This window comes from Leptodactylus fuscus, chromosome 1 (genome assembly GCF_031893055.1).
Source record: "Leptodactylus fuscus isolate aLepFus1 chromosome 1, aLepFus1.hap2, whole genome shotgun sequence".
Taxonomy (NCBI): Eukaryota; Metazoa; Chordata; class Amphibia; order Anura; family Leptodactylidae; genus Leptodactylus; species Leptodactylus fuscus.
The window spans coordinates 232,886,089-232,913,638 of NC_134265.1; the positions used below are offsets into that span (position 1 = coordinate 232,886,089).

The 27,550-nt window shown below is 41.0% G+C and overlaps 1 protein-coding gene across 1 annotated transcript in view; it reads left to right on the plus strand.

The window, feature by feature from the left end:
• Positions 1 to 24,568, plus strand: part of PRAG1 (PEAK1 related, kinase-activating pseudokinase 1) — a 33,430-nt gene extending 8,862 nt beyond the window's left edge. Inside the window, exons 2-6 of the mRNA XM_075284216.1 lie at positions 7,413 to 7,833; positions 9,462 to 10,930; positions 15,954 to 16,129; positions 21,331 to 22,070; positions 22,886 to 24,568. Coding sequence (XP_075140317.1) covers positions 7,495 to 7,833; positions 9,462 to 10,930; positions 15,954 to 16,129; positions 21,331 to 22,070; positions 22,886 to 23,920 — 3,759 coding nt within the window. The 5' untranslated portion in view covers positions 7,413 to 7,494 and the 3' untranslated portion in view covers positions 23,921 to 24,568. The remainder of the gene's footprint in view (positions 1 to 7,412; positions 7,834 to 9,461; positions 10,931 to 15,953; positions 16,130 to 21,330; positions 22,071 to 22,885) is intronic.
• The last annotated feature ends 2,982 nt before the right edge of the window (positions 24,569 to 27,550 follow it).

Below are 27,550 nucleotides of genomic sequence, written 5' to 3' on the forward strand. Positions count from 1 at the left end.
GATCCTCCTTTTGCAAAGATAACAGCCTCTAGTCGCTTCCTGTAGCTTTTAATCAGTTCCTGGATCCTGGATAAAGGTATTTTGGACCATTTCTTTCTACAAAACAATTCAAGTTCAGTTAAGTTTGATGGTCGCCGAACATGGACAGCCCGCTCTCAAATGATCTGAAAACAAAGATTGTTCAACATAGTTGTTCAGGGGAAGGATACAAAACGTTGTCTCAGAGATTTTTCCTGTCAGTTTCCACTGTGAGGAACATAGTAAGGAAATGGAAGACCACAGGGACAGTTCTTGTTAAGCCCAGAAGTGGCAGGTCAAGAAAAATATCAGAAAGGCAGAGAAGAAGAATGGTGAGAACAGTAAAGGACAATCCACAGACCACCTCCAAAGAGCTGCAGCATCATCTTGCTGCAGATGGTGTCACTGTGCATCAGTCAGCAATACAGCGCACTTTGTGTTAGGAGTATTTTGGTTCATTGCTTTCTATTTTTCTTACCTGGGGAGTTTTTGGCTGCGCGGTGTCTGGGGTGGAATCCTGGCGCTGCGGGGTTGTCCTGTCGTGGGTATTGGTGCACACCTTCTGACTTGCACGCGCGCACTGCTGGTAGACAGCTTTATTTCCTGGTTGATTAGTCTGTCCTCCCATTTGCACCTGGGAGGAGTGGTCTCTACTCTGTATTTAAACCCATGCCTCCCATGGTTCTGTGCTGAGTGACGCTTTTACAGAGCTAGGCCTTAGCAGGAGGAGTAGGTGGTTATCTGGGATAGAGGAAGTTCCGTGGTTGGTTTTTGGGAGGTTTGGGTGAACAAGTTGGTTTGTGTGTTTTCCCTTCTGTGTTCACCAATCCTTCCTCTGTGTATAATTGACTGTGTGAGTGAATTGCCTTATCCTTTGATTTCTACTCAGTTTCCCTGTGTTTGTTTCCTAGTGTAAGGTTCCTTCCCATATTGGTTTGGGGGAATCCTTTCCCACATTTTTCCTGTGTGCTGCTTGTGTTGTTAGTCAGCGCACACCCTTGTCAGTCCCTGTCAGTAGCAGCTTCACTTGTTCGTTAGGGGTGACCCCCTTTAGTCTCCAGTCCCTAGAGGTCTTATAGGGCATTCCTTCTCCCACTTCCCTCTAGGCCTACGGTATCAGTGAGAGAGGAGCTGTCGGGGTCAGGCTTAGCCTGAGAACAGCCGACCCACACCCGTGAGGCAGGGACCGGGATAGCTAGTGGGAGTAGTGCTGGGCAAGATTTCCTACTGCTATTCCTTAGCCCCGTTGCAGCTACCTGGACTGACATAACACTTTGCACAAGGAGAAGCTGTATGGGAGAGTGATGAGAAAGAAGCCGTTTCTGCACGTACGCCACAAATAGAGTTGCCTGAGGTATGCAAAAGCACATTTGGAGAAGCCAACTTAATTTTGGAAACAAAGATTGAGTTGTTTGGTTATAAAAAAAGGCGTTATGCATGGCATCCAAAAAGAAACAGCATTCCAAGAAAAACACTTGCTACCCACTGTAAAATTTGGTGGAGGTTCCATCATGCTTTGGGGCTGTGTGGCCAATGCCGGCACCGGGAATCTTGTTAAAGTTGAGGGTCGCATGGATTCCACTCAGTATCAGCAGATTCTTGAGAATAATGTTCAAGAATCAGTGACGAAGTTGAAGTTACGCCGGGGATGGATATTTCAGCAAGACAATGATCCAAAACACCGCTCCAAATCCTCAGGCATTCATGCAGAGGAACAATTACAATGTTCTGGAATGGCCATCCCAGTCCCCAGACCTGAATATCATTGAACATCTGTGGGATGATTTGAAGCGGGCTGTCCATGCTCGGCGACCATCTAACTTAACTGAACTTGAATTGTTTGTCCAAAATACCTTTATCCAGGATCTGATTAAAAGCTACAGGAAGCAAAAGGAGGATGTACTAAATATTAATGTCACTTTTCTGTTGAGGTGCCCATACTTTTGCACCGGTCAAATTTTGGTTTAATGCATATTGCACATTTTCTGTTAGTACAATAAACCTCATTTCAATCCTGAAATATTACTGTGTCCATCAGTTATTAGATATATCAAACTGAAATGGCTGTTGCAAATACCAAAATATTTAGAACTAAAAATGATTAAGATTAATAGGGGTGCCCAAACTTTTTCATAGGACTGTATTTGTGCATGTATGTAAGAATATTATCCAGTTTCATAATAAACTATAATATATACAAGTTTCTCAAACTGAATTGTTAAAATAAATGTGGCTGTAATACATCTGTCCTTTTAAAGGGATTATCCAGTTCTTGTTTTTTTAAGTATATTAGGCCAAATAACAGAATGCATAAATACAAAATACTTCCTATTCGGGGCAACACGGTGGCTCAGTGGTTAGCACTGCAGCCTTGCGGTGCTGGAGTCCTTGATTTGAATCCTGCCAGGGCAGACATCTGCAAGGACATAGTATGTTCTCCCCGTGTTTGCATGGATTTCTTCCCATTCTACAAAGACATACTGATGGGTAGGAAAAAATAAATAAAATATTTCCTACTATATATCATGTTTAACTTCGGCACCGTTTATCTGATTTTTAGCTCATTAACTGCAGCTGTGACATTTAGTTTGCAAGCCCCTCCTTGTGAGCGGTTCATCCAGCAAACAAAACCACCTCAGAGCAGCACGTGACCTCTTTGTCACTTGAAGCCACTCATAGAAGTAATTTATTGCCTGGTAAGGTATGTGAAGGAGAGCAATAGTGCACTGACTGAAGAAGTGAGACTCAAGACAGACACTGTGATGCAAAACAGACTATGTAGCAGGAAGAGAATTTGGTCACAGGAGAAGGGAAAAGGGATGGGGTACACAGAGTGAGAGCCGGAAGATGACTCGTAGAAAATGTAGTTTGTCCACAGATTTGCTGTTATTTACTTGCAGTGATACAAGAAGCAGCAAGTAAAATGAAGCCTAGCAAAGGATGTACAAGGAACAGTGAGTATTTAGGGTATGTTCACAAGGAGGAATTTGCATTCTGCGTGTGAATGTTATGCACAGCTAGCCGCGATGGGATGCTGGTGCAGTGCACCGACATCCCATCGCGGCATTCCGCTCCGGATTAGGCCCAAATGAATGCAGGTGTTAAAGTAGCGTAAGTCTGGTAATAACAGATGTTAATGTAATGCCAACTTAACATCTGGGCCCATGCGCACTGTAGCCAATCCTGCTGGTTTCCGTCTGCCAAGCTGGACAGGGGACAAAAACCCGGCAGTTTTCAAACCCATTCAAGTGAATGGGTTTGAAAAGTGAGCGCCCGTGACCAGTTTGTACCTGTCTGCAGCAAAACAGTTTTTTTTGTTTTGTTTTTTTTTTTCTAACCGGACACAAAGTCGGACGTGCAGGACTTCATGTTCGGTTTAAAACAAAAAAAAAAAAAGGTTTTGCTGCAGACAGGTACAAACTGGTCACGGGCGCTCACTTTTCAAAACTGACTGCCGGGTTTCCATCCCCCGTCCAGTTTCTCGGGGCAGAAGACGGAAACCCAGCAGGATTGGCTAAAGGGCGCAGATGTGAACCCGCCCTTACCTGTTATATTGTCAGGTGGCACTATTTCCAAGATCAGTTGACAGGGTTGCCTGATGGCACCCATAAATGTTAAAGGGGCTCTATCAGCAAAATCATGCTGATAGAGCCCCACATATGCGTGCATAGCCTTTAAAAAGGTTATTCAGGCACCGTAAATGTTATATTGAACTACCCCCCCCCCCCCCCCGTTTTAAAATAAAACCCTAAAAAAGAATGTGATCTACTTGCGCATCGTGCACGCTGGGCGGGCATTCAGGGTGCGCCGTCTTCTTCATCCACGCCTCTTCTTCCTCCGATGTCCTCCGGTCCCGTCCTCCTCTGGCGCTCGCGAACGGACTTTGATTAAAAAAAAAATTACCTGGGCGCATGCGCAGTAGCCGTAGTAAAAGCCGCATGCTACTGCGCATGCGCCCAGGTCATTTTTTTTTTTATCAAAGTCCGTTCGCGAGCGCCGGAGGAGGACGGGACCGGAGGACATCGGAGGAAGAAGAGGTGTGGATGAGGATGAAGACACACCCTGAATGCCCGCCCAGCGTGCACGTTCGGTAAGTAGATCACATTCTTTTTTAGGTCATTTTAAAACTGGGGGGGGGGGGGGTAGTTTAATATAACTTTTTTGCGGTGTCTGAATAGCCTTTTTAAAGGCTATACACGCATATGTGGGGCTCGATCAGCATGATTTTGCTGATAGAGCCCCTTTAAGTCTCTCACTTTTACCATTTACAGTATCGGCCATTACTGACATTTTATGATAACTGAAGTAATTCTAGGTGAATTTCTATATCTATGTCTGCCGCGATATTTGTTTAAGAGATATAAGTAACGTGTGGGTCATTGGTGAAACAGTTTACGAGAGGAAATGCCAATTGGTGTGGGGTTTAAGTGTGCCGGTCTGGAGAAGCTGTGAAATGGCAATGAAGACTTTTGATATGGTAAATGTTCTAGTTGTTACTTTTAATTGTCAATGAGCTGGGAAAGGAAATGCATATTCTACATGGAAGATGAATAAGAGTTTTCTTTCAGAACTTTGTCACAGTGGATTTAAGTAGGGAGGAATTGCAGGGAACAAAGATATCTTACAGTATCAGAGCAAATCCCTGTTTCGTGACAGGCATGATCACAGGGAGGATTCATGGTCATGCAACTTGCCAAATGCTGAGTAACAGATCTGTCAAACCACACGTACATTATATTGGTGATTCATTCCACTGAATTTCATTTCATACATAGTTACTGGTGGTGACCTTAGTTGAGTTGTAGCGTCAATGCTTCATGAGTCACCTTGATATAGTTAATGACATTTAATCAGATAAACCTTTCTGAGCATTCTCTGCTGAATAAGACTCGAGTGTTCACGTATGCAAATGAATGCAGACAAGTAAGTACTGTATCTGCCCACCGTATGGCCTACTAGTTAGAGTCCTAGTTACCTTTCTTGAAAGTAATAGTCACAAGCTATGGGGTTTATTCAGCAAGGAATTTTTCCCCATGATAGTAGACAGATGGTTTGTGATCCTTTTGGATCATCTTTTATAGAATTATAAGTTGGACTTGATGGATCTGTGCCTTTATTATATACTAGCTGGTACCCGTGACTTCGTCTGCGGTGATTGTAGAAGTGGGTATATACAGGCGCGGGTAAGGTTTTCGTAGTGTGTATAAGGTAAGGGATATGAAATGTAACTTTGTATCTTGTTTTTGCTATAATTCAGAGAATACATGAGACTTTTGTGTTGAAGTTAATTTGTATTAGAGCTGCTATACTGTTTTGTGAGAAACTTTACATAGTGACTTTGGGACAGAAGTATTTGAAGTTAACCCTTTCCCGCCGATGGCATGTTTTGATTTTCATTTTTGACTCCCCTCCTTCTAAACCCCATAACTTTTTTATTTCTCCGCTCCCAGAGCCATATGAGGTCTTAATTTTTCCTGGGACAAATTTTTCTTCATGATGCTACCATTATTTATTCTATATAATGTACTGGGAAGCAGGGAAAAAATTCCGAATGGGGTGGATTTGAAGAAAAAATGCATTTCTGCGACTTTCTTACGGGCTTTGGTTTTACGGCGTTCACTGTGCAACCAAATTGACATGTCCCCTGTATTCTGTGTTTCCTTACGATTCTGGGGATACCAAATTTATATGGTTTTATTTACATTTTGACCCCTTAAAAAAAAATCCAAAAGTGTGTTTAAAAATTTTTTTTTGAAAAGTCGCCATATTCCGACAGCCGTAACTTTTTTATACATGCATGTACGGGGATGCATAGGGCATCTTTTTTTGCGGGACCGGGTGTACTTTGTAGTTCTACCATTTTCGGGAAATGTTATTGCTTTGATCACTTTTTATTCAAATTTTTATCAGAATCAAAACAGTGAAAAAACAGCGGTTTGGCACTTTTGACCATTTTTCCCGCTACAGCGTTTATCGAACAGGAAAAATATTTGTATAGCTTTGTAGAGCGGGCGATTTCGGACGTGGCGATACCTAATATGTATGTGGTTCACAGTTTTTAACTACTTTTATATGTGTTCTAGGGAAAGGGGGTGATTTGACTTTTTAATCCTTTTTATTTATTTTTTTATATTTTTTTTTCCTTTTTTTTTATTTATTTTTTATTTTTTTGCATTTATTAGACCGCCTAGGGGTATTGACATGGGTGGGGGGTGTCGCGGATTGTCAGATTGCGGTGGGGGTCGGCAAACATGGCTGCTCAGGAGGCGCTCTTTAACGCTCCGGGAGTATCGTTAAGGTGAGGGGCAAAGTGGTAAAGTATATGTATATGTGATTGTGTGGGGTTAGGGGCGAGGCTGTAGAGGGCAATATGAATTTTGTGGCTTGCTATGGTCCAAAGTGTGTGAGATTGCAGAGATGGTGGTGTGAGTTTGGGTTTTGTGGGGGTCCTGGCACAAACGTATGTGCGCTATTGTGACGAAAAGTAGCCTATTGTTTAATGGGGTGTATTAACTATGTTTGTGGAAAATTTCAGCCGAATCGGTCGAGCGGTTTTTCCGTGATTGAGGAACAAACATCCGAACATGCAAACATCCAAACCCACAAACTCACAAACTTTCACATTTATAATATTAATAGGATGTTTTTTTTTGTTTTTTTTTTATACTCAAACTATGTAACTTTTATTTCATTTTGTAACGTGTAAAGCTTTAATAGTGTAGGAGTGCCACTTTAATAGTTGGTGCTGATAAGTAAAGGTATGTTCCAAATATAAGGATACGCTAGTTTCATCCTCTGGCAGAAATGGTTCTTGTTGATCAGCTGTCCATACCTGTTCAATGCTCTCCACATGTTTTAGGCAGGGTTTTTTGGCCCGGATTTAGAGGCTGAGGCCGCCTTAGAATCTAGTTAAAAAAAAAAAACGTAAAGCCGGCTTTACACGCGCTCCCATTGAAGTGAATGGGATGTGTTTTGAAGCGCTCGTGTATACGTGTCTGAATGAGCGGAGCGTAAACTCCGTGTGAAGGGGCCCTTACACTGCGGCAAATTCCGCCACGGAATCTGCAGCAAGAAAGGGCAGGTTGTTTCTTTTTTTCCGCGAGCAGTAACAAAACACTCACGGAAAAAGGAAGTGAACAGCTCCCATTGAAGTAAATGGGAGGCGGTTTTATGAGCCGGATTCTGGCACAGATTCCGCGTCAAAATCCGGCCCAAAAAACCCCGTGAGAACCCAGCCTTACAGTGTTCTCCTTTTAAATGCTCCTTGTTTTTGCAGTGCAGGCCTAATCCAGTCTTTGTATATTATATCCAAGATTTATATTGTTCTACTGTGGTTCTGTTTTATCTTATTTTTTTATCTTATTGACTCAAATGTGATGTTTTTTCTTTTCTAGTTGCATAAAAAGCATCCACTTTTGTCCTCTACATTTGTGTGCACAAGATGAGACTGGTTATCCTGAATATCCTGAACCTAAGATGCAAAGAGCTCTCACAGTGACCAGTCAAGGCCTGAAGATGTCTGCCTGCAATGACTTTGTTGAACATATTTGGAAACCAGGATCCTGTAAGAATTGCTTTCACCCAAAGAGTGACCACCGAAAACATCAAGTATCCTTTGATGGAAAAGCTGCCAACTTGCCAGACTTGCCAGGTCTTAATGGGATTAGAATCAAGCAGGAGAGTGCAAACCAAGATGATGACATTGTAATTGCTGCTCTGTATTCAAAGCCCACCATAGCAGTGAAACCAACTATGATCATGTCAGAGACTGCTGAGGAGTGGGCACAACTGAACAGTGCCGAGACCCTCACTCAGGTAAGGTTTTTTTTTTATTTAGAGACCATACTAATAATGTCTGAGCAATAATAGCTCATTTAATTTTGTCACAAGTGCACAGATCAATAATCCAGCATTCTGGCTCGATGACTTTCAGTTTTTCCTGAGATCTATCTGTTAAAGCTGGGTTTCTACATTAGGATTTTGTTCAGGTTCTTTGTTGATATGCTGACGCTTGCCATTTTTATAGGGGATTTCATTACAGCAGTCACCTTATTCACATCACAGACAGAATTACAATAGAAAATAACACTACTGTAGATAACACTACTGATAATAGATCTCCTCCTCCCTGCACAGAGGATGACTAGAAAACTCTTCCATAGATCTCAATTAGGCCGGTTGCAGACGATCATGGCCAAACAGCCAGCCTTGAATTAATAGCACAGGCAATGCACTGGGAACATACGGCTGTCCCCTGTGTACTGGCCGTGTTTCCGGGGCCCCTTTCATTAAATGAATAGGAGCCATGGAAGCAGGGCCTGTAAAATAGAACAGGAATAGAACCTGTTCTATATTTTTGTGGCCTGGGCTGTCAGCCTGCACATGTGACATGTACATGTGATGTAATTCACGGTCGTGTATAGGCCCATGGAAATGAACATCAGTGTGCTATCCGGAAAAAAACATGGATAGCACACTGATATCACTCAGTCATCTGCAAGAGGTTGTACTCTGAGCCATAGTCAACTACAGATGCAAAAGTGCTGTAAAGTATATCGGTAAATGCAGTTAACCGAGTAGAAGAGAAGCTCAAGCAAGATGGCAGCTCCCATAATCATATACAGAAAATAGGGAAAAAAAAATCTAAAATGAGAAAATAAAAATGGGTTAGACAATGTGATAATAAAAAAACTTAGCTATACACTTTGATTTCACAAAAGATACCGACCACCTGAGCATTGTAAGATAGATAGAGAGATATATCATGCTTGGATGAATTCATTAAAGTAACTGATATTTTCCCTAACACTAGATCCTAAACATTCATTTTGTCTTTGTGAGAGGACCAATAAAACACAGAGAAAAGTTTAATATAAAAGGGGTCAGAATTGGAAGTACTCTAAGGCCTTATTTACACAAACAGGTTTCTTGTTCAAGTATTTCAGGGTTGTTGTGTTTTGGTTTTGGTTTTTTGTTTGTTATAGAGAAAACCCATACAATTCCATGGTGCTATTTACACAAGATTTAGTGTTTGCTTTTTTTAAAATATATGTGTGCATTTCCTAGTTTTTCTGGACCAGTTTAGCCCACTGAAGTCTATGGGTACATAGCGGTACAAATAACATACACTTATAGCCCAGATCTGTTAAGTGATGCTGGAAAGAAAAGGAAAAAGAAAATCTGTAAATACATTCCACAGCCAGCAACAAAATCGGACATTTTGTGCCTACATTAGTGTAAGGCAGATTTGTTTTATGGATTTATAATATGGGCTAATACTTTGCAGCTGTAAAACGCAGTGTGCACACTAAAGTGAATATAACATTAGGGTATCATATGCCTTATAGTTTTTGGAGACATTTGTTTCATGTAGGCCTCATAATTTGTACCTGTAATTTGATCCTTCAAAATGTCTTATTGCTCTTATCTATCTTTCTACTCAGGTTAGTTGGAAAGAATCATCAACCAGCAATTCTATCCTGAAATCTGCAAATATTTCCAATGTTGTCTTGGACAACTTGACAAAGCCTTTCCCTTATAACTTCAACTCCTCCAATGATACATCTAAATATGTTTTTAATGGTTCGGAAAATCGTGATAAGAATATTGAGATAAATGCAGTACAGAATTTAACATATGTGAGCCATTTTGGTGGTCAGGTTGACAAAGCAGTGTTTCTTAAGGAAAAGTTGCCTGTATCTTCCAAGGAATGTACTGTGCTGTCAAAACAAACTAAAGACGGAGATGCTAAAAAGCTGACCTGCCTCCAATCAGAATCTCCCACAGGAAACCTTCATTCTAAAAACGATACAACTCGTGAAGGGTTTGTCAAAACTGATTCAGGATTGTGCAACCAAACAAGGTCTCCAAACGAAAGCAAACCGTGCCATAACTCCGAACCAGCTTCTAGTAAGAGCATGTTTTTCAGCAGAACGAAAGTATCACTTCATTCTGAGTCACATAACATCTCTGAGACGCTCTCATGTGTTGGTATGAAGGACAGTCCTCTTGCATCACCAACTTTTACAGGTTCCCAGTCTGGGATTCAGTCTTCTGTAGTATCGGTTGATGGAAGGGACAATGAACCAATCTATGCTGAAAGTACTAAAAGAAAAGGTGTTGCTGGCAAGGGGACAAAAACACTTACGCAAACGGAGAAGATGAACTCTAAGCAAGAAGAGAGTGGTGTCAAGGAGAACCAGTGCTCTATGAGCATTGAGAGAGTGCTACAAGAGTCTACAACACACGTGGCAGCTAGGATTACTGTAATGGCTGCACACACAGAAGACGACAATAGAACAATTTACTTGAGCAGCCCTGACTCTGCAGTTGGGGTTGAATGGTCGTGCAGTAGTCCCTCATCTGTAGAGAATGTGAATTTATCTCCTACTTTTCTCTGGGCAGAAAGGAACCATGGGAAAGGTGATGTTAATAGAAAGTACCTGGCGTCATTGTCACAGAAATTCCATAGCAGCTCTAGTTTGGTGGTGCCAGCTAAAACTACCAAATTGGAGGATTATTCCACTTCTAAATTATCTTCTCCGACTCACACTGCTGCAATGTTATCCTCGACATTGCACAAAAAGGAACTCTTGGAGCTGAATGACAGGTGTCTGCTGACTGGAGACCGTAGGCAGAGAATCACACAGACAACATGGAGCCAACAATGCAGGATTGATGAAGAGGAGGAGGAAGAGACGTCACCTGCTTCACCTCAGCCACAAACAAATGCTGCAAGCAGTGGACAGCCTGCTATATCTAGCCATATTGCTGAAGGAGACACCCTGAATGAAGAGAGGGGTCAAAAGGGCATGAGCAAATCTGTTTCTTGCCCCGTTGAACTTTCCAAAGCAAGTAATGACATTGAAGATTCTTCTGAGCCACCACCTCCTCCACCCAAAAAACAGTCAAGGTATGAGCTATTTGCTACTTACAGTATATTTCTTAACTCTAAAGCTTGTGAATCACTTTGCTAATACAGTAGTGTGTGTATTTATTTGCGGGGATTGGATCCCTATAAGTGTCAGGATCAACCTCCTAAGACAGGTCAGAGCAATTATTAAGATGACAGAACCTCAGTCAATGCAACTCCAATAAGGAAGGGAAATTAGAGCTATAAATAGGCTGTTAGCTTGGTATCAAGGCATATGGCTAATATTTGTTTAATATTGCTCCTATGATGAAAATGATGGCACTGTTGGATCTGTCACATGATGCACCGATGGTGCTTGGTATTGAATGACACCTTCCCGCCCCCACACACATACATGCTGCAGTATTTTGGCGTTTTTTTGACCGAATCTGTGACGGAGTCTCCAAGCGCAGATGTGAACAGAGAGATGTTTATAATGTGTTTATCTCTTTTTCATAACTTTAGACGTTGCATTGTACAATGTAATATGTATTAGTGACTATATACATTTTACTTTTCTCACAACCTAAATGAAAATGTGTTTTTTCCGGTCTTTGCTTGTAAATTGCCAGTAATGACAAGGAAGATGAAAGTTTAGTGCAGAGGAATGTGTCCTATAGTATTGTACGTTGCCCATTGCCTGTGGGGCTGTAAGATACTTGGCTTTTTTTCCCCTAATTACAAGAACCTACTAGCCTAACGAAAGTTGAGGCTCTGCCAAGACTCTGAGAACTGCATTGTGGAATGAAATGTACTTAGAGCTATTTATACTTATGTTTTATAGGAATGAGTCTGCTGTGAGATGACTGAAGGAATGCTTAAAGATCTCTTCATATAACTCCATTCTTAATATTCTTTTATTTTACTTGTACTAAAGTATTAAGTTATTACTTGTCTTGCTATAATATAATATATTTGACACTTATGCTGTGACTTCTGTACATGCCCAGACAAAAGAACTCCTAGGAATCAAAACCATGGGCTATGTTTTTCAGTTTTCTATTGATCTCTATGGTAGTTATTGTTTTTGTGTTCTAATGAGAACTTCCCATTGGTGCCTGCAGGAATCTTAGTCTACCGTAATTTCTGGCCCTGCTCAGGACCATGAAGCTTTTCCTACCTGTAACAAGTTATACATGGATAACTATTGTAGGATCGTCATAATGAAGTCTGTAGGAAACGTTATCATTTCACATGGGTTGTTTGTTCTTTTTAAGGATATAATAAGATAACGCTGTCAGTCTTTTTTCTTATGATATGAATTAGATCCGTGGCATTTGGTCTTAAATCCTCTCTAGCTTGGGCTTTACACTTTAAGCAGTAGGATGTGGAGAGAGAATGTAATGCTAGTTATGTAACGCATTTATTCATAGTCGCTATCTAAGTCTGTAATGCTGTGTAATAATGAAAAAGGTCACTTCACCTTAATGATACGTGCAACTTGTCTGATCGCACCTCTCATCACCCTCCTCCCAGTAGTCATCACAACATTCCTTAAAGGCATTGTGCTGCAAGATGACTTTCTAACTACACACCCCAGACAAGTGTGTGACTTGATAGCTCCTGTCATTGGCATGTGTCATAAGATCAATGGGATCATTGACTTGGGACACACAAAAGGTTGTCTGTTAGGTTAGATCAATACATGACTGTGAACATTATCTCTGTTTCTCACATCCCTCGTAGACAAGATGGTGAAAAGTCCTTAAAATGTTACCTCTGGAAGATTGGGGGGGGGGGGGAATCATGTATTGGAGAGCGATACTTAATAAGTTGATCTCTCCCTGTAAAATTTCTGGCAATGGTGAACAAACAACATAAAGTACATTTATAGTGTCACATCATGGCATTACATTTATTAATGACGTACCCAGTAAATCCCAGGATTCTTCTATTTCTATTTTTGGACCTTATATCTTTGCTACACACTAACAGTATCCTCTTATGTTTGTCTTATGAAGTATTAGTCATCTGTTTCAGAACTCGCGGGGATTCCGGCTTATGCCATCTCTTTTCAGTTTTTGGAATTCAGGTTAATAGAGAGAGTAGAGGCACCTAATACTCATGAGTCAGAGTGGGGGTCCACTAAAAAAGATGGACTTGCCTTCAGACACTTGGGTGCATTACACTAAAGATAGGTACCTATATTTCAATAGAGACACGGTTTTCCTTTTTCCCACTAGGAGAACTACTTTGCATATGTTTCTATGGGAAGATACAAGTCTCCCTATGTTGATATGGCTCTTTTATTCCGGTTTCTTAACACATGACTACTTTTGTGCAATCCATGTAATATAATTCTCCTGGAGAGGTGGAAATGGCAAGTTCAGTGTTGTACCAAGAGTTACAGGGCACAGTAACATAAAATTACAATTGTATGTTACAATTCTATATACAAAGTCTATATACAGTATAGTCTACATTGTTTTTTGTGACTCTCTGATTCCAATATTAACATGCCTGAACCCATGACTGTTTGGTGCCATTGGAGTCCTGTTTATCCCTGCATTTAGAATAGGTATCCCCACTAATAGTCAGACCTTGGTCAACATTTCCTATAGACTTTTATATTCTGCAGGACTTGGTAAACTGAAGAAGACTATTGTAGTATCCTTCATTTCTTCCTTCCTAGAACTCCCTCAGGAACTAAAGTGGTGATATGCCTGCCATGTGTGCATGTGTATAGGGAAGTCAGAGGAATAACGAATAGCTGTGTACTATAACTGGACTACTGTTTATAATGAAATTTGCATATTCCTCACTTTTCAATATTTTTTATTTTCCTACTATATCCAACTTTGTTAGATTTTTCCCCTTTATTGGTGACAATATTTGTAGCAGAATCTGTGCGGGTGACTAAACCTCTGTTTGACTTGTGTTTGGATCTAATCAATCTTATGAGTCATATTCGGACATGATGGGCTGCTATGGAGATGGTATGTGTCTTATACACACTTTTTTTCTTTTTTCCTGGCATGGACTGAGTATGATTTATCAAAGGCAGAACCTGTTCCAGTTATAGGGTTCAGGCTGTGTTTTTGTTTGAGAAGACTTCAAAGCCTTACATGGCATTTGTTTTCTAATTCCCAGTAGCAGAGCAGCTTGGAGTTGGGAGTTATGCAAAGAATTCCTTGTGTCCTTGAATCCAGAGACCGTCTCACAATGACCTGCTACCTTCAGTGTGGACTGTGCCTGTAACCTCTTCCCACAGCCTCTATGGCCAGGGCCTGGAGTGCGGCCTAGTCACATTCCATTCTGTAGCCCTGAACTTTCTTGTGCCATGGCTATGTGGTTGCAGCTTTGAAAAAGTGTCATCTTCACAGCCCAAATGTTAAGGTGGAGGCAACCAAGACCACATTAGTGCAAGTCAAACAAAGCATTGAGCGGGTTTCCAGTAATTTTGGTGCATTCCAAATATAGAAAGGAGAAGAATGAGGTTAATGATTGTTAATGTTCCAAGGAGAACAAACATTTGCCATCACAATGTCTTCTTTCAGAAACATTCCTGATAACTATGCCAGGACAAAGTTGCCTTTCCACATATTTCTGCAGCTTTTATCTTTGTTTTGTAGCTGATCCAAGTCTAATCACCCAGAAATATGCACAACATAAGCCAAGTACAGCCCATGTCTAGTGGAGGATCTGAACGATATGAATGGTGGTGTCTGAGTTTTGTCACTTATAGACTCCCATGTATTTTTGAGTGTCTTGAAGTTAAAATCCATGGGAAAAGAGTCTGTACATATGTGAGCATTGTGTCATTTTTCTAAGACGTCACCATCCACCTATAAAAATAAAAGGGACATATAAAACATTAAGGGGTTGTGCTGTTATCTTCTGGACCCTTATCCTTTGTTCTGTGGATAGGTGATAAATGTCCGATCACTGGCGGCCTGATCTCTGAGCTCCCCCCTATCAGGAGGATGGGGGATAAAAAGTCCCTCCTAAAGCCTCCTTGCATGACTGGTGCTCCATTCACGTCTGTGGCGTTGCCAAGACTGTAATCTCTGGCAGTGCCTGCAACTAGAGATGAGCGAGTACTGTTCGGATCAGCCGATCTGAACAGCACGCTCTCATAGAAATGAATGGACGTAGCCGGCACGCGGGGGGGTTAAGCGGCCGTCCGCCGTCAAAGCGGAAGTACCAAGTGCATCCATTCATTTCTATGGCACGTGCTGTTTGGATCGGCTGATCCGAACAGTACTCGCTCATCTCTATCTGCAACACCGTAGAAGGGAATGGAGCGCTGGATATGCAAGCGCACTGGTGCTCCATTCATAAAGAGGTTTTGGGGGGAACTTCTGGTCCACTGCCCTACTGATCACTATGTGACCTGGTGACTGGGTCTCCAATGATCAAACATTTATCCCCAGTTCTGTGGATAGGGGACAAGTGTCCACACAGAACCTCTTTAAAAGTCAACACATGATATTTTCAGGGTCCCAGGTTTCATTACAGAAACAAAATTCTCATTTAAACTAATAGAAACTTTTGCTCTTACTGTAGCACAATGTTTCTCTTCCTTAATGGGCAGTTGTGTGAGGGCAACACAAATGGGAAACATCATAGTCAACCATTTTGTAACTCTAGTCACAAGTCATCAGACTTGCTGCGGGTCCAGTTATGGTAATGTAGGTTAGGTGTGGTTTACTCTATTGTGTGATTTCAGCAGTGCCCATGTTTGCTTGTGTTTAGGGCGGTACAATACTGATCTCTCTGCTTCATTTCAAAAGTGCATTTTTGTGGAAAGAAAAACCTGTTTTACTGCTCCCTAATTCCTCTGCTAAGGATAGAGAACAGGAAACGTCAATGTGGGCATCCTGTTCTGGTAGCAATAATCTTTGTTTTGCTATTATTAAAGTATTTCAAATGGCCAGTCTTGCAAAACTTAATCTAGAAATGAGATGTAACTTTACTAAAGCATTTCAATGATTCTGGCGATTTTCTAACTGGAAAAGTAAAGTGCTAGGGAAAAATAATAAAATATTACTCATGACTTTTATTTTGGTCTTTCTCTTCCAAGATCTCTGAAAATGAACAAGACTAGCTGTGAACTAGAAAATATGAGTCTTGGATCAGTGGAAAGTCTGGGGGAATCATTTAAGGCAATAAACGTCAGCAGCTCCAATGTGAACATCGATGTCAGTTTCAGTACCGGTTCTATGGACAGCTTGGACTCCAGGACGTGTAGTGAAGGAGGTAATAATAATGTAATATGTTATGATTCTTGTGTATTACATTTGTCTTCATATCTTTTGGATAAACTATTTTATTTTATTTGGACAGAGTTTGTGTTAAAGATGTAAATGGTCATAAATGTCTTCTAAATGACTGATATACCTAGTGGTCACTCCACTGTTGTAGAGATGGCTAGTGACATGGTGGACATACCTTTTCACTGACAAAGTGCAGTCTTGCTTTCTTTTAAAAATGTATTTTCTATTTAAACCAGATTTTGGTTTAAATAAGTAGGCGATCCGAATAAATTTCAAATACTAGTATTTAATGGAGTATGCAAATTATAAGCCATCAGGTTGGCAGAAAAACAAGGACAATACAAGGAAAAGGCTGTGTCGGGGAGAATCCTAGAAAGTGCTAGTGTTTTCTGTTTATCTACCACTATATTTAATCCTCCTGACAGCTGTAACTTCAAGGACCCCCTTATTAAAAAGGTTTGTGTATGTGACACGCACACCATCAATACAGCAAATTAAATCAACTTACTTTTTTTAAAAAAAAGCACAATTATTTTTATCAAAATTGCAAAATATTGTAGTCTGATAAATTCTGTGTAAACTTTCCTCTCCCTCTCAACAGTTTTTCATTATTAATAGATGAAAGCCTTTATGTTTCCCCCACAAGCCAGTTCACTGAATTTTTTTATAGTTTAAGAAAAACAAGAACATTGAGGATAAAATCGAAAATTGCTCATAAGCTTGGGGAGGGGGGAGCCTAGATTTTATGTTTGGACAAAATTGCCCAGCCTTACTTCATATCGTAGCAGTTAGTTGTTTGATATGGTATTTATAAATAAAAAAAAAAAAAAATTTTTTTTTTTTTTTTTTTTAAAAAAAGTGTGTACTTTTTGGTAGACATTTTTGCACTGATTCATGCATAGGTGCTACATTTATTGGTAACGGAAACAGTGATGTTGGACTTTACAAGATTTTTTTTTTTAAATTTCCATTTAAAGAGTTTCCCCTTCTCTGCAAATCCCTGCTGAGATGGGAATAAGTAGCTGCAAGTCCCAACAACCAGGGCGGAACTTAAAGAAACAAACACACAGCAACATTTCCATAATTCCCATTGAGGTCAGTGGGAACTACAAAAACAGTGTTGCACAGGTGAGCCATACGGTTTCCATAGCTTTACAGTTGCCAAAATAGCATAGTTGTGCTATGCTGATTCTGTTGTTCACATTCACCTCTATAGCAGTTATGGAAACGTCGGTGAACATCGCTAGCCACCTGTTTCCAGTAGTCCCATCCAGGAGGTTGGCATTTGTGAGCAGTTATTACTCAGCAGCAGTTTGCCAAGATGGGAATAACCCTTTCAGTTTGTACATACTGTATTACAACAACAGATATGTCACTTTGAGGATCTACCACTGAGCGTATATGATCTTGCTTTTAAAGTAAAATCTTAAAGTAACCCCAGTATCTTGTAGTACTCCTTACACACTTTCCAAATATGCCTTTATTTAGCACTGGAGCTGCATTACGGATTAAATGGCTGTTTTATTCATATGTTAGACTTAAAGGGCTTTTGGGATGTTTCTCATCTTCCCTGGACACCACTCTGTGCTGTAGGTTACCTCCCCTAACTGCTGCCCAGCTCAACCCAGCATCCTTTAACTCCTCCCTTCCCCCATGGAAAGTTAGGCAGCACTTTACAACTCCCCCATGGCTTGGGTTCGGGTGAATGGCTCGCTCTCTGCCCACTTCGTCATTCATAATGGAACTCAGCAGGGATGCCCCCTTTCCCCATTGTTGTACGCTCTTGTCATGGAGCATCTCCTGGTGGCCATCAGGAATAACCCTGACATCAAGGGCCTCCAGACCCGTGATCTACATTTAAAAGTGTCAGCATTCGCGGACGATGTCTTCCCTTTTTGTCACTCATCCGCTCACCTCCCTTCCCTCCATCCTGCGGGAAATTGGTGTCTCTAGCTTCTATAGTAACTATAAGATTAACTTAACTAAGAGCACTGCCCTTGATGTCTCCCTGCCGTTGACGGTCCTTGGTGCCCTACGCTCCTCCTTCTCATTCTCGTGGTTCTCTAGGTCCATTAAGTACTTGGGGGTTCACCTTCCTACTAATTTGGCAGATACTGTCACGCTAAATTTCTCTCCGATCCTCCATACCCTACAGGTAGATCTGGCGTGTTGGGACACCAAGGGCCTTTCTTGGTTGGGCCGCATCAACCTATTGAAAATGAATGTTCTTCCCTGTTTGTTGTGTCTTTTTCAGACTATACCCATGATACTCTCGTCAAGGTTTTTATTGCCGCTGGGTCAGGCCTTCAACAAGTTCATCTGGGCTGCTAAGCCTTCACTAATTGCCAGGTCTATTCTGTTCAGACCCAAATGGAGGGGTGGGTTGGCCGTTCCAGATTGTGCAAAATACTTCTTAGCTGCAGTTGCCACACACATTCTTGACTGGCACCACTCCAGTCGTTCCAAACTCTAAGTTGCTCTTGAGGACTCACTGTGCTTTTTACCTCTCACTGCTCTACCGTGGCTTCATAAGAAGCATTGGTCTGCTAGTAAAACTCTCCCGCTACCCTTTGTAACTCGACAGACACTGGGGGTGTGCCGCCTTTATGGAGCGATGCGGAAACTATTCACCAACGATGGCTCTCTGACCCCTGATCTCAAGCAATCCAGACTTCTCTCCGGCTCTCCACTCCCCATTCTTGTCCCACTCAGTGGGGGATCCAGTTCTGAGGTTTAGACAGGTGATCTCGGCTTCCTTCCTCCTCCCCCACGCTGACATACTGGTCCAGATGTCGCGTCCTGACTCTGCTGTCCTGCAATGGCAATACATGCTCACTTTTACTCTTCTTTGAAACTTCCTGGTGACCTTCATAGGGCTCTGCTCCCTTTTGAACAGCTGTGTCTTTCCCCTCTACCTCTCGCTCACTCTGTCTCCCTCCTGTACGGTTGGTTAGTGGAGGATCTGATGGCGCACTGCCTGCGTATACGGAGCATTGGGAGAGGGAGTTAGGGGTGTCTTTCTCACCAGGTGTGTGGTCTGCCTTCCGAGTGTGCCACAAGCTTTCCATTTCCTGTAAGACACAAGAGACTAACTATAAGATACTCTCTAGGTGGTACAGAGTTCCGGCTGTCCTCTATGAGATCTAGCCCTCCAATACACACATAAATCAGCCAGAGGCTCAAAAAAGCTATAAAAGCAAGAGCTTTCTAGGATGTTGCACGATTCTGAGTATCGAAAGCATATTAGGAAAGTGTGTTTAAGAGCACTATAATGTACTGTCATTACTTTGACTAGGATTTCCTGCTGACACTCCCTTTTTTAAATGATCCATTTTTTTCCAACTGGCAAGTTAATAGAAGAGTCTTGGGAGCTGAAGGGGTGCCGTGCACTGACAAATGCTCCAGTCCATCCTTGGAGGGCTAACTCTAGACCATATTTGATTAAATTTATTACGCTGAGCCATTACAAAGTGTACCAGGAGAGCCAAAGCCTAGAGGCTATTTGAAATGGCAGGAACATGTTATGCTTTGGTGTATTTAAAATGAAGACTGCAAGGGTTTGACTACAGTAAACTAAACCCCTATAGCCAAGTCCCCACATAGTGGGTCTCCGCCAAACAGTCCCCACATAGTGGGTCTCCGCCAAAAGCTGTGGCGGAATTGTATCACAGTTTTTCTCAGCGGTGGTTTTTACGGAAGGTCTGTAGAGTTTTCCTCTGCGGACTTTCTACTTCCATGATACCAACTGAGTTTCCATAGATATAATTGACATGTTGCTATTTACAAATATGTAACGGTTTTTTGAAATCGCAGTATGTTTGCTGCAGATATCTTTCTACAATGTGTGGATGGGATTAGACAGAATGCCAGCTTTTCAGGTACTGTAAAATGTCATATTTATGTTTTGTGTGGCCCCGGCCTTAATCTGGTTTTATGCCCCTTCCACAGGCCACATATTGGAGCTACTTCTTTGATTTGCATGACATACGGTTTTGTTGTCTTGTTATAATTTCAATGTTGAGGACTATATTTATACAAAGATTCGGAGAAACTGTTTAATTCCTAGTTCACTGATCCAATTTATTTTTAATAACGTTCTTAAGATGTAGAAATACTGCACTGCATAGTCAAGCCCATAAAGTAGCTGGTGATAGTGTCTTTCATATAGCCATATTTCATTACCATCAAATGACACTTCTCTATACAGTATTTCTTTCCCATTTACATGAAGCCAATATAATCTCTCTAGAAGTAAGGGCGTCTATAAACATCCTCCCTTTAAGATATCTGCATAACTCTTGCAAAAGGAGCAAAGTCCATCAGATCTCCTGTTACTACAGTCTGTGCAAATATCTGGTAGACATTTGAATGCAGATATGCCCGGACTAAATCTGACTTTTTTACTTTTTTGGAGCAAGCATTACTATATGGATTTGGTAACTTGGATCACCGTGTAATATACAAATGCAATTATTAGTCTTTTGTACGAACACTATCTGGAATTCAGGATGGGCATAGGGAGCAGCAGAGCCTTTAGGATTTTGGTGTTACGGATGTGTTGGCTATTTTGAGTTTAGCATGTTCATCTTGCAGTGTGAGTATTGAATGCAGACTTCTCGTGCATAACTCTATTGCCTGCTTTTTAAACTGTACCAAGATAACATTAGGTTGTTTCTCAGAAGCATTGGAAAAGCTGAGTTGGTAATGGTTATGCAAGGGGTTAGCATTGCTGTTTAAGATCCTTTAAGTCTCCTGTAAGACTATTGCAACATCTGCCCTGTACTCAGAATATGTACTTAAAATAAGCTTGCCAGATCAGTGTTCAGTAGGTTGCCACTCCCTGTCTCAGTTTATAATCCGATTGCAATGAGCCTCTTGTCACAAAGCAGCCTTGGAATGTACTTTATTCTCACTACCTGAGCAACGCAAACAAACTTTATATGCTCTGTTGGCACAAAAATCTGTTTGCAGCAGCTTTACTGTTTATCATGCAGATAAGGCTTAGAGAAACTCTGCTATGAAATACAAATTAGGAGACTGTCGATACATTGACAAAAAATCTAGAAAATAAAGTTTCAATGTAAAAGCTCTTCTAGTTTACCTACAGTGTTTATAAACTCTATTTCAACTGAACCTATGATTCCAATGTCAATAAAATTAATTGGTCCTTGCTTTTGTTTGTAGGTCAGTCATGTGAAGCTGTCACTTCTCCAAGTCTTTCATCCGCTACTGAGAAGAAGCATTTTGCTCAAGTTTCATTCTCTGTGGACTCTGGAATGGAGGCCCAGAATGGACTTGGACAACCGCCTCCATTGCCTGTAAAGAAGTCAATGAACAGGGCTGTCTCAGCACCAGATAACTCTGCATGGGGTCGGGCTTTCCCATCAAGAACTGGAGTCGGTCCAACTAGTCCAAGGCTTAATCTTAGTCAGTCAGAAAGCAATGTTTGTGGAGAAGAATCCACACTGCATAGCCATCTTTTAAGTCCGGTTGATAGGCATGCTATGTTTTCTTCATCTGAGTCCTTAGAGACTTGTTGTAGAGGCTCTGGCCACAGAAATGAGGTTAGGAGCAGAAACTGTCTTCAAAGCCGAGGAACTCCAGCCATGTCCATGTCACAGCTGAGCGTTTCTAGTCATACTTCTTCTGCATCAAGTCTCCAACTCCACCACCTTCTTAGCAACATAGACAGCAAAGAGGGGATGTATGCCAAACTCAGTGGGCTATATGCACAATCCACAAGACGCTTAATGAACAAATGTGAAGATTACTTCATGCGAGACCAAAAGAAGGAACTGCATTTCAATGAAAATAACTGGTCACTCTTCAAGCTGACAAACAACAAACCATGCTGCAATGCTGGGGATGCAATCTATTACTGTGCCACTTGTGCCAAGGACCCCCTGAATAACTATGCTGTGAAGGTAAATACAATTTCTTATCTATACCATTTCTAAAGAGTATTGAATTCTTTCAATGCTCGCTAAGCAAACTTGTGTCTCTGAACAACAGCTATACCGTGCATTGAGCGTATAGACCTAGGCATACCTGGTCCATGAGGGTTCACCACATGGCATTATCTTATGCAATATTCACCAACCTGTTTTATTGGCTTTGAAGGTTATTTTGGATTTACACCTAATATTTTTGGGTCATCTGCAATATGGAAGTGCATAAGGCCAACTTAGAATGCTGATCTAGCTTGGATGAGTTCTCCGTTTTATAATTGTTCACCTTGTTGTAGAGTTGTATACAAAGCATTATTTGACCAAATTCAACAATCCGGGCAGAAGCTGCCAACATGGGGAGTTTTAGTCTGATTTTAACTGGATGTTTTTTTTTTTTCTCCCTTAATACAAGTGGTATTCAGCCAATACTTATACTGTATAATGGCTGGCTTTACTTATACAGTATTTAGTAGGCCTTTGACATCTGCCCTTCACAACACACTTCAACTACCACTTTATAGTACCTGCTAATATAGCAGAAGTCTGTAGTGTGTTGGAGTATCTTACAGAACTGTTCACAGAATGGCATGTAGCATGCTACCAAGGTAGACTGTCCTCAGGTTTGTTTATTTGAAGAAAGAAACCTAAAATTTTCCAATAGTTCAGACTTTAACTTAAATGCAGATTGCCAGTACACCTCAGCAGTACACTGCATAACAAAAAGAAAGATTGCAATATTCCGACCACTGTAACATATATTGACTGTGAATTATTTTTTCTTTAATTTGCAGTTATGTAGAGCTGATGACCCCAAAACTCCATTTTACTCCAGCCTCTCTTTGCCTGTCCACTTCAACATACAGCAAGATTGTGGGCACTTTTTGGCCACCGTCCCTTCCAGTTTGTTACATCCTCCTGAGACCTCAAAAGGAAGTTCAACAAATGAGACCTCTCATGCAGTTGGCCAGTCATCTGAGGAAGATTGTGTGGTGGTGATCACTCGTGAGGTGCCTTACCGTACTGCTGCAGACTTTGTCAAGGAGTCTGCATCCACTCATGAATCCCAGCCAGAGATTTATGAACGGCAAGTCTGTCTACTTCTACTACAGCTCTGCAATGGCTTAGAACACTTAAAAGAACATGCCATCATCCATCGAGACCTTTGCTTGGAAAATCTGCTACTTGTTCATTGCCAGACCACACCTGATAAGATTAAAGATGGAAAGTATGTTCCAAGACTTATTGTGAGCAACTTTTCCAAAGCTAAGCAAAGACCAGGGTCTGAGGATTCCAAACTCAAGAGAGATAAGACCAGGCTAGCACCAGAAATAATGGCTGCCTCCCAGTACAAAAAGTTTGATGAGTTTCAGACAGGGATTATTATTTATGAACTTCTCCACCAACGAAATCCATTTGAGGTTCGTTCAAGTCTTCATGAGCATGAATACAGTCATAAAGATTTGCCTCCCCTCCGTAACCTATCAGTTTATTCTCGTGGCCTTCAACATCTTGCCCACTTACTTCTGGAGGCTGATCCAATTAAACGAATTCGAATTTCTGAAGCAAAGCGCATTCTTCAGTGTCTGTTGTGGGGACCAAGAAAAGACTTAACGGATCAGCCATTTAGCCATGAAGAGGCATTGCACTGCGCTCTTCAGAACTGGATTGACATGAAGCGGGCCCTTCTTATGATGAAGTTTGCAGAGCGTGCGTTAGAGCCAGAGCATAACATTTCTCTAGAAGACTGGCTATGCTGCCAATACTTGGCATCTGCAGATCCATGCTACCTTTATAAGACTCTTAAACTTATCAAACTCATTACATGATCTTTTCTATTAATTCAAAATAGCAAAATTACATTTGGCTGGTGATCCTTGAGGAGGTTTCTGGGTCTATGATATTACTGGCCTATTCTTGGGTTAGGTCAGCAATTTCAGATCAGTGAGGCTCTTAAAACAAACACCCCTGCTGATCAACTGTTTAAGGCCAGGGCTACACTGTGACTCTTTGTAGCACTACTAATTGATTTTAGCTATTGAACTATAGCTGCAGTGCACATGCACATTGAGCGGAATGCCATGATGTGGGCTGCAACTCAATTGTTAAACAGTCAGTGGCGTTACACTGCAACCTTTTGTAACCCTGGCCTAAAGAGTACGTAGAATCGATACCATAGTCCCAGAAAAATCTTTTGAAGGTTACATTAATCTGCGATGTTCCATTTCATTACTTATTGTCATTATGCTGGGAACACTGTATATAACTTTAGAGACGTAATGTAAATTATCAAAATTATTAGCAGGATACATCGTACTGCAAAAACAAAACAAAAAAAATCATCTAATGCTTGGCAGCAATCCACAGCCATGTGTTTCACATGATGTCTTTAATTGACCTATATATATTTTACTCAACCCCCCCCCCCTCTCAAAATTTGTTCACCATGTACTGAGACTTTACCTATATAAACTGAAATCCTCAAGAACTTGAAAAGTTGGTTCATTGGAAGAGTTCCTATAAATTAGTTAAGTGCGCTTGCTAATTGCTTGATTGGTAGCCCAAACATCTGTAATTTTTGTAAAAAAAGGAGATGATATATTAATTTAAGCTTTCCATTACATGGTTCCTAATGTACATTAATCATTGTTTTACATATTCCAAGGGAAATCTCTCTCCAAGCACCCTGAACTGTACTTGAATATAGCATTAGTACTGTATGAGCACTATAACAAAGCTGTGGTCTCCATCACTGCTCAGTCTGCACTTTTCAGCTCAGCACTGTACAAAAAGCAATATATGAATAATTTTACAAAGCACATTGATTTATGGATGAAAGCATATTTTCCTTATTATGTGTGACTAAATCCATTGAAGGGTAACTATACACTTGGGTTACCCTTGAAAATATTATTGAGATCCGTGTACAATTTCATGGAGGTCCGCAAATATGAAGGGGGGAAAAAGAGAGTTTGACTTGATAGATTTCATCCATTTCAACCTTTGTTCCAACAGGAGATCTGTCACTTATAAGCTCTCTCTCCATTGAAATAAACAAACTCATGGAGATGAAAAATAGTTGTTGGCCGGACGCTCAGTCTCAAGTGTATGGCCAGGATCAGAAAATCAGAACTGAGATTATTTTTGTTTGGTTTTGGGCTTGAGTTTTTGTATAACTTTACCACTATTTTAAATACTTGATGGTTTTTTTTTTTTGTTTTTTTTTTTTATACTGGCTGTACACATCAACTTCATAAATGGCTGCTGTATGTCATGAGTGCCACACTGAACTTGGTAAATATGTATATATACAGAGGCTAAAGTAGCCTGGATCGCTACATTTAGCTTCCATTTGGCTAACAAGATGGTAAGTGTTCATTCTGTTGTAATCTTGCATTTCTGTATTATAGCTGTACATCTATTTTATCATTCAAGCATTGTTGTGGGAGCCTAATCACGTTGCAGTGCAATGGTTTGTTAGCTTCATATGTTATAGTTTATTTTTTGTGTTTAATACTGTTTACAAATCATTTATCACATTTTCATATGCTGAAGATGAAATGTTTCATATTTTTCGTACGTTTATATGTTCATTTTTAAGATGATATTGGAAAATAAACTCCTTCAAAATTCACCTATTATGCGTAAGGCTTTTTTTTTTTTTTTTTTTTACTTTTTCAGAAGTGATGAAGTTTAATGTGTTGTGAGATACAGACCAGACCATAATAGCTGGGGTAGTTTTTTAAACATATTACTACTCATATATCTCTCTCTATGTTATAAAAATGAATTTCTGTCTGTTCTTTATGCACGACCAAACGACTGGACTGATCGTCACCAAATTTCGTACAGAGATACTTCAGTTATCCGGGAAGGTTTAAGATGAGACTCCTACTCTTATAAAATATACGTTTGCAAAAATAGTTCTCTCATACAGCCATGTTGATGAGAAAAAAAATTAAGTTATGGCTCTCAGAATGCTGTAATGCAAAAATAAAAAAAAATCCTGAAGAATATCACTAGGCATGATCCTGGGGGAGAAGGGGGAATTCATGCCACAAGTGAAAAACCCCACCAAATTCTCCCAGAATTGATGCAGGTTTAGGGAATCAACCTGATAACACTGAGCTAATAGGAAATGTGAGAACAGAACAGTTATACTACAAGAATCTGCATAACTATTCATATGCTAAATAGTTGCAAGTCAAATTTATGTATGAGATAGCCAAGATAACTGTCTATAAATGATGGTAGCATCACATTCAAGGCTAAAGTCAGAAGTTCAAAACATTGTTACTAGAGATGAGCGAGTAGTATTCCATCGAGTAGGTATTCGATTGAATACTACTAGCTATTCACAGTAAATATTCGATTCAGAACCAGCATTGATTGGCCGAACGCTATACAGTGTATAGCATTCGGCAAATCAATGCTGGTTCTGCAGCAGGCTCGTCCTTGCTAGGAGCAGTCAGCTCTCTCATAACAGCAAGCTGCCAGCTCTCCTGACTAGCAAGGACGAGCCTGCTGCAGAACCAGCGTTGATTTGCCGCAGGCTCGTCTTTGCTAGTCTGGAGAGCTGGCTGCTTACTGTTACGAGGGAGCTTACTTTTTATTAGCGCAACCGCTGTGCAGTTAAAGCGCACGGACCCCATAGACTATAATGCGGTCCGTGCGCTTTAACTGCACAGCGCTCCTCCTAAACACTCTCCTCCTGCTATTCGTGGACCTGGTGACTCTCCTTTAGTCGAATAGTGGTTTCCCCTGAAACGAGCATTTTTTCCCATAGACTATAATGGGATTCGATATTCAATCGAGTAGTTGAATATTGAGGCTCTACTCGAAATGAATATCGAATCTCGAATATTTCACTGTTCACTCATCTCTAATTGTTACCCTTATGCTTGTCAGTGCATATGTTTCTTCCAGCCCTATTCTTCATCTGCAGGTTTTCTCCCTGTGCCATCTTCCCCCTTATGGAGAAAGTAGATATAGAATTGGAGGCTGTGGCCCAAGACCGAGAGGTTACCTGAGCGTTAGGGTGTGAGAGAATGTGGCAGGGTGAGGCCACTATGGATGGGGGACAAAGAGCTCACTGAGGCTGCATGCTGAATTGCTGAAGCTGCCTGAAAGGAGACAGCTGTATGGAAGGGAGAGCACCAATGGCAAAGGGACAATGACACCGTGATAGGAGGGTCAGCATGGGAGTACTGGGCTTGGAGATCGTACTCTTTGAGTGGATATCAAAGTGCAATTTGAGGCATCTGGTGCTGTAAGCTGCCTGGGGTGGTAGAGAATTCAGTGTCTGCCTGGGAAGGAGCAGCGCGTCAGGAGTAGGTGGTGTCATTTTGGAGAACATTGCTGGAGGTGCAGGGACAAATAAAATTGGTCACTGTTAATGCGCTGTGAAAGGTTTCCCTTTTCAACTTATTTTCAAGAAGAATGGAAAAAACATTCAAGTC